General features: G+C 40.7%; 2 protein-coding genes across 3 annotated transcripts in view; both read left to right on the top strand.

The window, feature by feature from the left end:
- Positions 1 to 6034: 6034 nt before the first annotated feature.
- LOC310859105 (myeloid-associated differentiation marker homolog) lies at positions 6035 to 7090 on the top strand (the record flags this gene model as incomplete). The annotated part of the gene is made up of 1 exon (XM_083765484.1): positions 6035 to 7090. The coding sequence occupies exon 1, from the start codon at positions 6143 to 6145 to the stop codon at positions 7088 to 7090; it is 948 nt and encodes a 315-aa protein (XP_083621610.1). The 5' UTR covers positions 6035 to 6142.
- A 2502-nt stretch (positions 7091 to 9592) lies between these two features.
- The window catches only part of tex2 (testis expressed 2), a 40606-nt gene continuing 34938 nt past the window's right edge, over positions 9593 to 15260 (top strand). For both annotated transcript variants that reach the window (XM_083765073.1, XM_083765072.1), the window contains exons 1-2: positions 9593 to 9733; positions 10147 to 10206. The gene's annotated coding sequence lies outside the window, so the exon portion shown is untranslated. The remainder of the gene's footprint in view (positions 9734 to 10146; positions 10207 to 15260) is intronic.

Genomic DNA, 15260 nt, shown 5'->3' with positions numbered 1-15260 from the left:
GAAGTAACTTTTTTGGTTTGGTTAATTTGTCTTTTGGCAATACAACGTACAGTCATGTGTGTGTCCGCGTATCTCGAGAATCGCATGACCGATCATCTATGAACTCGCACTGACTGCGTATCACTGAGGAACCAGGGGAGTAATGTACCATGTGGGAATTTAGTTGGATCAGGGGTTGTCCAACAAATTCCTATATGGAGTACCATGATTGATGGGAAAAGACTGGGAACAAGGTTACCAGCATATGGGATGTACCGGGACTAGCCAGTCGCACTCGCAGACATCAAATTCATCAGTACAAGTCAACAGATCTTATTCCTGTCCCAAATGGCTCTTTATAGTTTCAAATTAAAGCACTGCTGTGGTGAAAAGTGTTGAAATAGCAATTAAGAAAATCACCCCCATTCTCCTCAAAAGCAATAAGTACACATTTTCTGCTATGTTTTCATGTGACATGCTCATGGCTCTGCATAGCTTAGTTTTAGATGGCTATAGGTATGATCACGTCTCAGTGGTGTTCTTATCAACACCCAAATCACCCCCTAACCCTAGCCCCTTTCGGGACCCTACATAAAGCTTTTCTGAAATTTTGATGAGTTTTATGTTGGGTCCCTGGTCATAACTATATTTTCGTATGGGAATTCCGGAACGCGGAAGTAAAAATGCTCTCTAAGATTGAATCTGCGCCGTGTGACGGTCTTTTTTTGCTTGAGTTATTCTGAATTCGGGAACTTTAAGTACCTATACATCCCGCTGCGAATATCTCCTGTGGCGCGGAAGCCGTTAAGTATTTTTAATCTTTGTTTGACCGATTTGGTCGCTTTATTTCTTCTTGTTTGTTTACCGTTTATTGTACCGCCTCCCGGTGTGCGGTTGGCTTGTGCGGCTACGTCCCTGCCTCTGATCTGCTCTGTCATAGCTATAGCGCCACTAGCTAGCCAGATAGGCGGTACAATGAGGTGTCAATAAACAAGGAAGGAAGAGAAGAATCAAAGCGACCAAATCGGTCAAACAAAACTTAACGGCTTCCGCGCCACAGGAGATATTCGCAGCGGCATGTATGGGTACTTATACTAAACATATTCAGAAACGCTCACACGAAAAAATGTCGTCAAAGAGTGCAGACAGGCGCTAAACATGTTGTTTATGTTTAAGAATGGCTGCGTACCAGGTGGCATGGTAGTGGTGCAACAGGACCCAATGCACTGGGTCGAACAAATGTCAGAAACTTCAGTAGCATTGGGTTCTGCTTGGAGGGCTACCCTAACCCCATGAGAGAGGAACCAACAGAGAGCTCTGTTGGTCATGGGCTCTCCGATTAGCACCGGAAAATGGTAAATGGTGCATTTATATAGCGCTTTACATAGATTGTGCATATACACTGAAGGTGGAGGAAACCATACAAGGCATCAACCTGCACATCGGGAGCAATTAGGGGTTCAGAGTCTTGCTCAAAGACACTTCGACAGTAACTCTGGTGGAGACCAGGATCCAACTGGAGACCCGCTGTATACGCGAACTACGTGACCGCCTAGGGCGACGTGAGGTGCTAGAGTCCTCACCCAAGTCATGCATGCATCAAACAAGCTTTGCACTGAGCAGATTGGACTTTCTGTTCAAGAGATGATGGCCAAAACATCTTGAAAACCTTTTTCTTTTATTGAGTTTTGGCCATTATCGCCTGTTTTTCTTTAATAACATGGGCTAGGAAGGTCGGACGGCAACAAAAATACGTAGTTACCCCCCCCCTTTTGATTTACATCAAAAGGGCATGTGAGCTCAAACCCACAATTCAACATTTTGGTTTTAAGATGTTGATATTCATTTTGTATTCATCCTTAAGACCCCAAATCACACCTTAAAGCATGAGTGTCTATTTCAAACAAAGTGTTTTTTGACTGGGGGGGTCGATGTTGATATTCATTCATCAGCCAACCCCCCCCCCCCCCCCCCCCCCCCCCCCCGCACTCATCCTGGTTTGAGTGGGAATGTAGCTCTAAGTGTATAGGTTCAATAAGGAAGACCTCTTCTCTCACAGTTTCATACTGTATTTGCATTTTGGTTTATTGATGGGAATTCTCTACTAATATCCTTTCATTCACAGCTTGAGGTGTGAGCACTGGGTACTGCAGCAATTGGAATCTGCCAATGTACAGTCAGCCAATCAGGCGATTGGGCTCCGTCTTTAAATATCACTGCCTCTGATCGTTCTCTTTTCAGCAAGTGACATCAACCCACCTCCATCCCCAACTCCACCTCATTAAACGTCTCAATTGAGAGACTGGAAATGAGATGGTAGGAGGTTTTTTCCACTGCTGCCACCAGCGGCACTCCATCGGGGGTTCTCTCCCCTATCATCTATTGAGCTTTTTGACATGTTATGGTCAGCCCTGCTGCTGCTCTGCCCTGGAACACTCTTCAGACCCCACTCTGAAACTTCTTCCTTGGCCCCTAACTGCCCCTGCCTCAGTTCCTCACTATGCCAACCAACCAGCTCAAGCTTCCCCCAGCTTCCCCCATCTTCCCTGTTCCCTTCCCTGTTCCAATACATATTATCCTTAAAGTGAATTCCGGACAAGCCGTTTTCTTTTATCGTAAGATAATATATATATATATATATATATATATATATATATATATATATATATACTGTATATATATATATATATATATATATATACTGTATATATATATACACTGTATATATATATATATATATATATATATATATATATAAAAGAAATAGGTACTAACCTCAAGTCTCATCATCTGTACAATTGGTTCAACTATTCTGCAGACCCATGGAACAGTAATTGGTATAGGGGTGAAAGTGGGCCGGAACAGGCCGGTATGCCGCTCCAGTAAAAGATTCAGCACCCACTCTTAACCATCACACTTGTGCTTCAAACACTACACACACATTACACTGCCAATTAAAGTGCCAATGTGCTGTACTGTGCAAAAATATAAAGTGTCAATGCTGTGCAAATATATTTCAAACAGGTTATAATGTGCAAAAATGGGTAACAGAGGACCTCTCTGTTACAACCAGCCACACGTTGGCTGCTCTCCATGTGTCTCAACATCAATCACATGCAGTGGTGTGAATGTAAAACAACTAAGTACACTTACACAATTTTGAGCATTTCTACTCCACTACATCTCAGAGGCAAATATTGTACTTTTACTCCACTACAATTATTTGCAAACTTTTGTTAGGCTACTACTATAGTCACTTTCTAGATTTAGATTATTATTAAACAAAAATCATTCATTAACCACAGCAGCCCTATATATACTTGTCTGTTTTATCAATAGCCTTGTATTTTCAAAAGATTTTTTATACATTTGAAAACTTGAGGTATTGATACTTTAACTTTTTCCACCACTGATAGCATGCATGCATCCATCTTGGTTGTCAAATCAGTTGGTGACTGGGGGACTTGTTTAGCCTTTGTACACTGTGATGGTTTCCCAAGACATTCTTGTTCACTAGACACAGGGGTCAGGTGGCAACAGGCCCAGCAACACAGGGCTCGGAGTTGTCCAAGTCTTACCAACTCCATAGATGGACAAACAAGCACACCATTGAAAAGACAGAAGATCAGTCATGGCAAACCCTTAAAAGAAGGGTGGACGGACAGATGGACGGATTAGTTCTGTCAGAGAGAGGGTCACAACATTTCATTTCATCTTAATTCATAGCACTCAAGGTTCCTCCTGTGACCCCTCATTATAATTAGTATTATCAATATAAACTTAAGTAAAGTAATGAGGGTGAGGGCTACATTATGAAACAGTTGGAGCTGATGAGGCTCTAATCGAATCTAACCTCAGACAATCACATGCACACGCACGCACGCATACCGCGCGCACACACACACACACACACACACACACACACACACACACACACACACACACACACAACTATAGGGTCAGGGGAGTAGGTTTTCCTAGCAGGGTCACAATCACATACAGTATAATTACAGTATGAAGTAGGGGGGAAAGAAAACACATTTGAAGTTTTGTTCCAGCCAGGTGCTTTGCAGAGAGGTGAAAAATGCCATTGAAATTGTCATGTCATTTGCACTATAAATTGCAGATAGTTGTTGTATATTATGTTAAGGTCACTGAAGTTATTTGGTAGGCTATCTATTCTAATTATACAAGTGTGATGAGCTGGCTTCATACAACCACATGGAATAGAGTGGTGCATTTCAAAAGCACCTGTAGCATCATCGACCTACAATGAAGAACTCAGGGTCCCTCCGAAAATGTGTAATTTAGTCTTCCACCACAAGATGGCAGTGTTTACAATACTAATTTCCCATCGTGTGAGCAGTATCAGAACATGAACTCTGACATCAGCCAGCCTTTCCTGTAAGTTGCTAAATTTAATGTCTCAACTCTCAATACAATAATTTATTGCAGAAATCATTTTAGAGAAATAATTATAGTTCAAATCTAAAACCCATCATTGAATACAGCCTTAAAAAAAGAAGCCATACTGTACTTATTAGATTATATATTTATTTAAAAGTATTGATCTCCCTAGAAGTTGAAATGAATATTGAATTGGTGAGGTTATAATTAGATTCGTATTAACCATTTGGAGCTGAATTCATAACAACCATACACCCTGATCTGCATTGGAAGGTTCCTATATTGTTTAACAGCTATTGTCTGTCTTTGTGAAGTGTGCCTTCTCTCCTCTGTTGTCAGAAGAAGAGTTTTTGAACTTGAGCTGTGTGTGTGTGTGTGTGTGTGTGTGTGTGTGTGTGTGTGTGTGTGTGTGTGTGTGTGTGTGTGTGTGTGTGTGTGTGTGTGTGTGTGTGTGTGTGTGTGTGTGTGTGTGTGTGTGTGTGTGTGTGTGTGTGTGTGTGTGTGACACACAAGGGAATTGATGTGTTCTGTGTCTAAATATAACACAAGGAGCAGGTGAGCCAATACACAGAGGCAAAGTGATTGTATGGGATCTTCAGAGAGCTCTTTCTGCTTGTGTAAACACACACATGCACGCATACGCTTCAAATCACGCGTGTGCACGGCTGTACGCATGCACGCACACACACTCATGCTTCACATGTATGCACGCACTCACGCACATGCGCGCGAGCACACACACACACACACACACACACACACACACACACATATATGGGAGGCATAGGAAGCATAAGAAAACATCCACAAGAACATAAACCACATATAGTGTTCCCTGCATGTAGAGAAGCTTTCAAGTCTGTGCACTCACACACACACACACACACACACACATACACTAATGCACTTTTGCACTTGCACTTGGATACACGCACAGAATGTGGAATAGAAGAATAGATGATTTATTGCTTGCTGTTGGCACCAAGATAAACACATATACACAAATGCTTGTTTCCATGCATGCTGGCATCTCGAGCAGATTTCCAAGTGTTGTCAATTCAGAAGGGACAAGGCAAGATGTTCTTCCCAATATAAAATATGTCTCCCCTGAGGGAAAGACAAGATCTATGCTCCACATCCAGAGCTCTTGTGAACAACACTTGAATCAGATGATCTACAGCACTCGACATGTCGACACATCTTGCCCTGGTATATATGCACCACAGATGACTTCCAACGCCATGTAAAAGTGTTAAAGGAACTCTAAAGGAACTCTAGAAGAACAAGTGGAAGAAGTACGTATTAAAATAACTCCCCGTGCCCATTATCTCATGCCATGAAGCCAAACGGCTGACAGGAAGTCGTTGGTTACCCCAAGAAAGGGAACAACATTTCACGAGAATCAACCGTGGGAGGAAGATAACTATGTTTGCACAGATCTTTTATTGTGGTCACCTGCAGCTACCTCTCTATAGCTGAAACTCAACTGCTGTAACCTCAAAAAGGAAGTAGACGCGACCTGTTTTGACAGTGGGATGCAACTAAGGACTAAAAGAGTGAGATTTTCAGACAATCTGTGAGATATATACGGAACAGATGAGAAGATATATATTTTTTCCTTTAGCAGGAATGAAAACCTCTGACTGGACTACTCTCTTCAAAACTTGACTTGATCGCAAGCTTTTGAACCACCAGAATCGTCCTCAATGAATAAGACGAATTTTGACGAAGCAGCAGCAGATTCAGAGTTGCCACAATGCCTGTGATCGTGTTGGAGGCCAGAGATTTCACCAATCCCCTGTTTTGTGTACGGACATTGTCTCTCCTGTCTGGCTGTGTCACCTTCAGTCTGGTGGCCTCTATGGAGTCCTCAGAGCTGCATCATCATCATGGCGACGCCAACACATCGACATCACCTCAACCACACCGTCTTCCAACCTTCAAGGTGTCCTGCATGTTCACCTGGTGTTTCTTCTTCGTCCTTACTTTCCTCATCCACGTTCTCTACGTAATCCAGTTCCACAGCCTCGTCCCCGTCTCCTGGAAGAACCTGACCGTGACAGTGGCAGCTCTCGGTGCACTCATGTGTCTCAGTGCCTGCGTGTTTTTTCCCTGGCTCGTCATGGACCGCCAGCACATCTCGCGCTCTGTCGCCGCCGCAGTGTTCTCCTGTCTCACCTTCCTGGCGTACAGCTCAGAGGCCTATGTGATCCGCACCCAGGAACAGAGGGGCTACATGGCCAGTGTGCCCGGCCTCCTCAAGGTACTCCAGTTCTGGGGAGGTTGTCAGATGATCCCTCTCCTTTTGGAGGGGGTCTATGGAGCTTCATTAGGAGGAAAGGGAGGAGGAGTCCCTCATTGGTGGCAACTCTGGCTATCAGGGGTGTCGTACAATGTCTGTCTCCTCATGTCCCTTGGCACATTGGCGGTAATATTAGGTGATTGCACTGCACGGTGTCCCCTTCGCTTCGATCGAGTGTTGGCTGCCTTCAGTGTGTTTGGGGTGTTGCTCTATATGGTTTCCACTGTGATTTGTTTTAGCAAAGTAGGCCTACTGGAGTTTCGGAAACACGGGCATGACTTCTGGAACTACACTTCAAAATTGGTTGTCATGGAAACGGTGGTGGCCAGTATTACATTATTAGCTTATACAGTGGATCTTTCCTTCTCCATTAAACTATTGTGTGACAGAAGCCATGCGTAGTAAAAACACATGGACATTTTAATATGATCAAACTCAACATGGCTACCGAAATTGAGTGTGAAGTGAATTATAGAATTGTATGCCTATGGATGTTTTTGATCATCATTTGATAGTACTTTAACTCTGTAATGTTGGTACAAAACTTTGCTAAATGTTTCTTCTCTGAAATAACAGCGGTCAGAAAATACTTAATTGAATGCCACAGACGAAAAACAGTCTAAGTCCACACTATTTATCAATAATGTATAAATGATAGATAAGGGGTCAGGACAACAAGGCCTTTTCGTGGAGGGGTCAGAATGAAATTCGGACTTGGACTGTTTTAGGCTGTAAGTATATCATATTATTATGACTATTTGCAGATTGAGCAATCCCATCGGCTATGTGCAGCTGCACAGTGGCACTTGGCAAGGAGGGCACCTTGGCAAAAAAACAAAAACATTTTATTTTATGGTATTTTACTGGTACAATGTGTATATGTATATATATTTTTCATATTCATGCATTTATATATATATATATATATATATATATATATATATATATATATATATACACATACACACACACACACACACACTGACACACACACACACACACACAGTCACACACACACACACACACACACACACACACACACACACACACACACACACACACACACCTACACACAGTCTCACACACACACACACACACACACACACACACACACACACACACACACACACACACACACACACACACACACACACACACACACACACACACACACACACACAGACTATTTCATTCAAGTGGCAAATTGGATCCCTTGAAACACAGGATATATAGTGAGTGGTGTTTTAACACATTGGTAGCAACAATAACAGTGGTAGCAAACAAGTGCAAATGATTTCTTGTTGATAAGATTGAGGAAATGTTTCAGAATACAATGAAGTTATCTGTTTACAACCCCAGAATTGTGCAAACTGACGAGGTGATGCAAAGAGCTGTGGTGGTCCACTGTTGTATTGGATAATGCTGTGTTGCTGTAGCTTCCTTTCTTAGTACATGGATTTCAATATGAGATATGCAAAACCAATATCTACTTGGTTTCAGGACACCGGCACTCAACCATGTCTAGATCAGTCTTCTGCTAAATCCACACTTGGTATGGTACATCAATACAGCATGGAATTGTGCACAAAATCTTATCAAACGAAAATATCCCACGTTTTAGGTCTGAGAGGCTAAATCTCATCAAATGGTGGTCTGTGGCTCAAATGCTGAACAAATAATGTAATGCAAGAATAAATAATGTAATGTAGGCCTATAATAAATATGAAAAAGGTAGAAAACCACTGGTTTAAGATGGCTATGCTGTACCAATTTATTCTATATTATATTCATTTTAAATGGATATAATCATCTAATAGATGAACATGAACATACAGGACTGCTTGCTTGCACAGATGCTATGTTATTTAAATAGCATTTAGAAAGATGCTAGATGTTTATCTGGTATAGTTACTTTGCAGCACTTGTTTCTACTCACGCCACATAACCATTAACCGACCCGTAACCCGTAACCCGTTAACAGTAGCCTGGGCCGGCCGTCGGCCGAGTGGTCCAGGCACCTCCAGCCTAGACAATCTTGACCCGTGTTGCGGGTTTGAGTCCCGATCCCGACGACCCTTGCTGCATGTCTTCCCCCCATCTCTCACCACCTTTCCTGTCATACTATCAATAAAGGCAAAAAAAATTCAAATGATACTGTGTATGTCACGTGGGTTATAGATGGAGATGCAACCATAGAGTTGTAAGGATGCAACAGAGTCTATCTGGAGATGAGCGCTGCAGAGCATAATAAACACTTACCATATATTTCCACTAGATGGCGACATGTTCATTACCATGCAGGTCTACCGGTATGTGGATTTCAATTTTCAATACAGTCTATGATTTCAACTGAGCTGCAGTTTGATCATATTCATATTCATTAGGCCACGGACTCCCTCTCCCTGCAGTGTTCATTTAACTTAACTTCACATCATCACTGACGAGCTATAAAATAAATGGAACCTAATGGTCCTATATCAATCATATTGCTGGGGTCTGGGCCGGCCTGGAAAGTTGTGGAGCGTACGCTCAGTGGGGGTCCCCTGGACCGTGGACGTACTTTGAGAACTACTGTAGGCCTAAAACTTCTCTTCCACTAATGACAATGAGACTGGTGAGCTTTAATTATAACTGCGATGTGAGAATCCCATTCATATTAGCCATAATGTCGTAACTATTCAAGGATTTAACAGGAACTGTAATAAAAAATAAATAAATAAGACTATCTCTTAGCCCCTCGTTGGCTAAATCTGCTGCTGCTAAAAGTAGTTTTTTTTTTTTAATAAATCTATCGTCAAGCATTTTAATCCAATTGTGCCGTTTTTCCGACTTCGATTGCTCTAGCCTTGGGAGACTCCGCTGTTTTTTTTTGTTTGGTTTTTCTTTTTTCCTCATTCAGGAACTGAGCTGAGTCCAGATAATCAGACAACTGTCAACAGTCAGGCCGAGAAACACAACTTTCCTGTTTTCATTACTGGGTTATTAGTGTTGTTGTTCCCCAGTCCGGAGAGACAACAACACATGAACTCTTCGGGACACGTCACGGTAAGATTCGTTGCGGCTGCGTTTTAAGTTTAGTTTTTTCCACTTTATGTTGACGTTCTTTATCGTGTATCGAGTTGGATGGATAATAAAGTAGCTACTACAGTACAAGTTGTAGGTTTAGTTTAGTTGTCGTACCAGATGGTCTAAAAAGTTACTTTCTTCACATTGTCATGTGTTGAAAAATCTGTCTTTTGCTCATAGACATTATAACGATCAACAACGCCGTAGTGCGAATATTCCATGACATTTTTTACTTTAATACGACTAATTTAACTACTCACCACATTCAGTAGGCCTTCTAATAAAGGATGATGACATGGCAGAGCATCTGTCTGTGTTTGGTGTGTATTTGAATGGCCTTTGCTTTTATGTTTTTTTTTATTATCATCATCCCTGCATGTACTCGAGTACAGTCGACGTGTGAGAAGCAGATGCAATTCCCAGGATGGATTGAATGGCCTTGAGAATACGAGGTAAGCAATTTTGCCAGTAGGCCTACATTTGAACTGATTATCGATCTGTTCCCTGTTGATACAAATGACTTGGGAGGACACACTCACACACACACACACACACACACACACACACACACACCTCCGTAAATATCCTTGGCTGACTAGTATAGTGCTCATTGTGTTGAATTCAAGAAGGCTGTGAGGTATAGACGCCTGCTATTGATAGGCTAATACAGACTGAAGCTATCCCCTGAAGTGTGGGTGTTGCTTGTCAAGAGGAAAAAGTTGTTTCACAGGTTTATCTGAACAAATTGACCCCAATGTAGCATGTCAGCAATCAGGTTTTATGTTGTGTCTGTAATTAAGTTGTCAGACGCGTTTTAGTTGACTCTTAATTGTTATTATTAATTTACTCAATGCATGTTTTGAAGCTCTCAGAGTGGGTTGTCCTGTCTGTGTCCTACTTAGAAGAACATTTATCAACATACCAAGTAAGTACACTTAACGATTTAGGCATTTAGCAGCCTCTTTTATCCAGTAAGTGTTAGGGTTGGAGTAAACATCATGTACTGTGGTTGGTCAATCAGCATCAGGGTAAGAGGTCGGAACCGTCTGATAACGAGAGTGCTAAACAAATAAGTATATTCTACGAAGTAACTAGGGTAGTAGATAAACATCAAGCCTAGCATCTGTCCAAATAAACTACTATATAAATGTATACTTTGCATCTGTGCAAAGTACTAAAACCTATGCATCTGAACAACATGACTAGAATCTATCTAATCACATGCCAACATATTTATCTTTGATTATGCACTCTCTTCAACACCATTGTTCAAAAAAGTTTTTAGTTTCACATATACTTACTAGAAGTAATTGGACTTGGTGCATTTCAGTGAACAGCAAAAATGAAACTAAAATAATGCAATTAGCAATTGCAAGTCAAGTGTGGTTGCCTCTTTAAATATTCACTATATCACAAGGGTTTATAATAAGTGGAGATGCTGATGTCATGCATCCCTCCACGATAATATGGATTGAAAAACTCCATAGACCCCATAGAGTTAGAATATAATAAATTACAATAATTATAGCCTGTGCTCAACCAATTACGATGTTATTATTTTTACAGTATCAGCTGGTTAGCTCCTTAAGGAAGTTAATTTATTTTAATTGTTGATAATAACCTCCTCCTGGAAACGGAATAGGATAAGTGCCATTACAGTTAATGGCACATCCATTTTTGGATTTGCATACAACACAACTCATTTCAGTGGGCCTGGGAAGCTGTTCCCAAATGCCCAAACACTATATTTGACCATTCTTATTTCAGTATTGGATTTGTTTTTTGGCAAGTCTTACTCAAGGTGAGGTCTTGTGCTCTCAGGTGTCAGACAGAATGAAACAAGAAGGAAGAGAGTGAGTGAAAGTGAGTCTCAGTAAGCTTTGGGTAGCAGGTGCAGATAAGGGAAATGTCACACTTTTGCATCAGTGAGTACAGCTGAGGGTTATCTCAAAATGATTTAGTGAGAAATCCTGTTTCCGCTGTGTCTGCACACCATGTCAAAATAGCAGATTTCCTCTGCAGTAGTAAAATACATTACTATTTGGTTTCATTTGTACACTGTTTTGAGAGTTAATTATTTGACTGTGTAATGTATGTATGGTGATTGGTAGCCACATGAAACCACCTATGGTTGATGTCTGAAGTGGGTCTCTCTCGTTGAATGCAGAATACAGTTTTGTTGTGTGTTTTTATTTATTATTAAGATTTATTTATTGATAATGCAGATATAATTTACAACAATGATTTACAGAATCATGATTTTTTATTATTTAAACAAGACAAACTCAAAAAGGAAAAGACAAAAAACTGTAAAAACTGTGTACACAACACCTCTTGACAACATCAACTCGGATAAATACATGAAAATAACAATATAAATAAAACTAAATCAACCCAGAGGTAGAACCTCAAAGAACCTGCCCCATATCTTTTCAAAAGTAGCAGGCCTTCTTCTTACATTGTACAGTGTCTCTGTGAAGGTGATTTTTCAGATTTCCAATTAAACAAGATGATTTTCTTCGCAGCTGTACTGGCGAGTAACACAAAATATGCTTTGTTAAAATTTGTGTTGATCAATGTAACGTCACCCAGTAACCAAATTATTGGATCATGTGGTATTTCAACCTGATATCAGAGACAGTAGACATGATGAACTTCCAATAATCAATTAAAAGTGGGCAGTTCCATAACATATGTAATAGGCAGCCTTCTGTTATCTTACATCTTTGGCACATAGGGGAAATGCTTCTATCAATCTTGTGTAACCTGAGCGGAGTAAAGTAAGTTCTGTGAAAAATGTTAAATTGCATCTGTCTATGTTTGGTGGAAACCAGAACCCTCTGAGCTCTCTCTAAATTTTTCTCCCAATCCACATCATCATAGGTGCATCCCAAGTCTGTCTCCCATTTATGTTTAATGTTCACTGTATTGTAAATTGGTAAATTATTGTTTAGAATAACATATATGGAGGAAGTTAATCCTTTAGTTGAGGTGATAAGAGTGCAAAACATGTGATCCTCCAGGGGGGATCTTTCCGGGATATTCGGGAAATCTATAGATTTTGCTTGAATCCAATGTCTAATTTGAAGATATTTAAGTTTTGTTGTGGTTTTAACAGCCAATATGCCTTGATGTCCATCTTGTGTTTGCAATGTAGTATAACAGGTGTCAATCGTACTTTTAGCTGTAAAAAAAATATCTGAATACATTGTTTGTGAATTTGTGTTCAACTAGCACTGTGGCGTAATATCAGAAACACATGTTCAGTATTGTGCTCCGGAAAATAATTAGTCGACTGTACACCAGTTTATTGGCCATGACTTGGTTGTCTAACTTCTCACACTGCCTATTTGTATATGACTGAATACATGTTTGTTTTTGTTTCTGACCAGATAGGACCAATACATTGTCAAGTACAATCTATCTAGTATTCTATCTGGTCTGATTGCACTTAAGAGTGCAGTGGCCCCTGAAATGAATCTGATTTTTGTCTAGGATAATCCCAGTGTACCCCAAGGCATTATTTACCTTATTTGAATTGGGAGAAATGGGCTACTTCATGCTCACATTGCCTAGCAATGACACATGTGTTTGTCCAGAGAGGTTCTCCTTTCACATCTGAAAAGTGAATGAGGTGAGAAATGTAGAAGTCAGCCTATTCCAGTTCCTGTTCTTGTATGCTCTGTTAAAGGCTGCTATCATTATTCTATTGTCACCTTACTAGAAACTGGTGGGAGGCATAAGCTTTATAATAGCAATACATTGTTGCTAACCTAATTTCCAGATTTTTTTTAATCCCAGGAAGTACAGGTTTAATAATATAAGAGGTTAGTGGGCCAATAGCTGAGACATGGTTACTTGTTACAATTCACACACAGGATAGATTCTGGACTAGGTTATTCATGACGGCTGATCCAATCTAAATTTAGTTTTCTGAATAATAATATATATTTTTAATTACACAAATATTTAGGCTTGCCGCAGCCATCGTAAGATTAGTCATCAGAGGTCAAACTTTTATGTTCAGGGTTTTCAGAGGTAAGTGTGAAGTGTGATCATTCCATCTTGAGGTGTGTCTTTCTGGCATTAGAACTCATATTACAGCTATGATGATAAATAATTGGTGCCTTGTGAGAAAGGCATTTATGTCCATAATGTCAGTTACACAGCCACATGTTTTCTCACTTCCCAAACAGTTTTTTGTTACAGTTTTTGTGTAACACCAATGTCATGTCGTGTTTTATTTTTTCTCTCCCCTATTTATGTTCTTTGTACACACTCCTGCTTTTATTGTATACATCATCCTTTCAGAAGACATTAGTGTTAATGCAAACTGGTGCACTCTGCACCCTCTTTAAAACCAGGAAAGCATCTGTGTCATTTACTACTACGATTACAGGCCTTTTTCAGTTACCATCTTCTTTCTCTGTGATGTCACCAACACACCATTCATCATAGCACCAGCACCACGTCATAATAATGACCTGTTATGGAAAGAGATGAGAGGGTGAATAAATATAGCCTGTCTATTACTTTTGAAATTGAGAATGTCAAACCAAGCGATTTAGCCAACCTTTAAGTTGCGAGGCAAAAAAGGTGTTACAAATGGATCACTGCTGTTGAAACTTGATCAGTGAGAATAACAAGCTGTACAGCTTTCTTTAATTGGATTACAGCCATGCCTACACCATGAGCTACAATGGTCTGTTGTTCTATGGTGTATCCCTACCTGTTTCCTTCTCGTGTACCTGTAAACTTTTTCACAGACGAGCAGTCTCCCATGCACACACACGCACGCAGGCTCGCGTGCACACACAAGGTTATGACAATATGGCTCAGTAGTGTAGTCATCTGAGTGATTTCGGCAAGGTACAGCATTACATTCTTGCCATATAGAATTCCATAACATTGAAGGTTCTAGCCGTCTTCTTCTTCCACACATCCCACCACCACCTAGTTACAGTATCTCCTCAACAATGTTTTGTGTCCCACGGGTTGCCTTGGAAGTCTGCTGTTGTGGAACTGCGTTGAGTGGCAAGAAAATCTAATTATTCCAGACGGATAAGGCAGCCAGTCAAAGGATGTGTTGTCACTGTCAGCCAAGTGGAAAAGGAGTCTCTGTAGGATACAGTAGCCTGTTCACTGTTGTTGTGACAGCAGTGACGTCTGTGCATCTGCTGGACTACCTGTTGTTTACTGTAATGCATTGAAGTTTGAATCGTAATGGGGATTCATTTGAAAACAGTGGATCAGGCCATATAGATTGCAGCAGGCCCTGGTCCTTGTGGCTATAGCAGCTGTAACTGACTACCAATAGATGGATAGTATATTTAATATAATACAATATCACACGTGTACCAAGGTTTAGTTAACTTATGATCCTAGATAACTATTTCCATGCATTTTATATACTAGTCCTTACCCGTTGTGAGATATTTGCCCCCCCCCCCCCCCCCCCCCCCCCGTGAAGGGTACTGCGCCCGGGTGCGTTTAATTGACTAATAAA

The sequence above is a fragment of the Protomyctophum parallelum genome (assembly GCF_964188405.1).
Source record: "Protomyctophum parallelum genome assembly, chromosome: 5".
Classification (NCBI taxonomy): Eukaryota; Metazoa; Chordata; class Actinopteri; order Myctophiformes; family Myctophidae; genus Protomyctophum; species Protomyctophum parallelum.
This window is presented reverse-complemented; position numbering and strand designations above follow the sequence as displayed.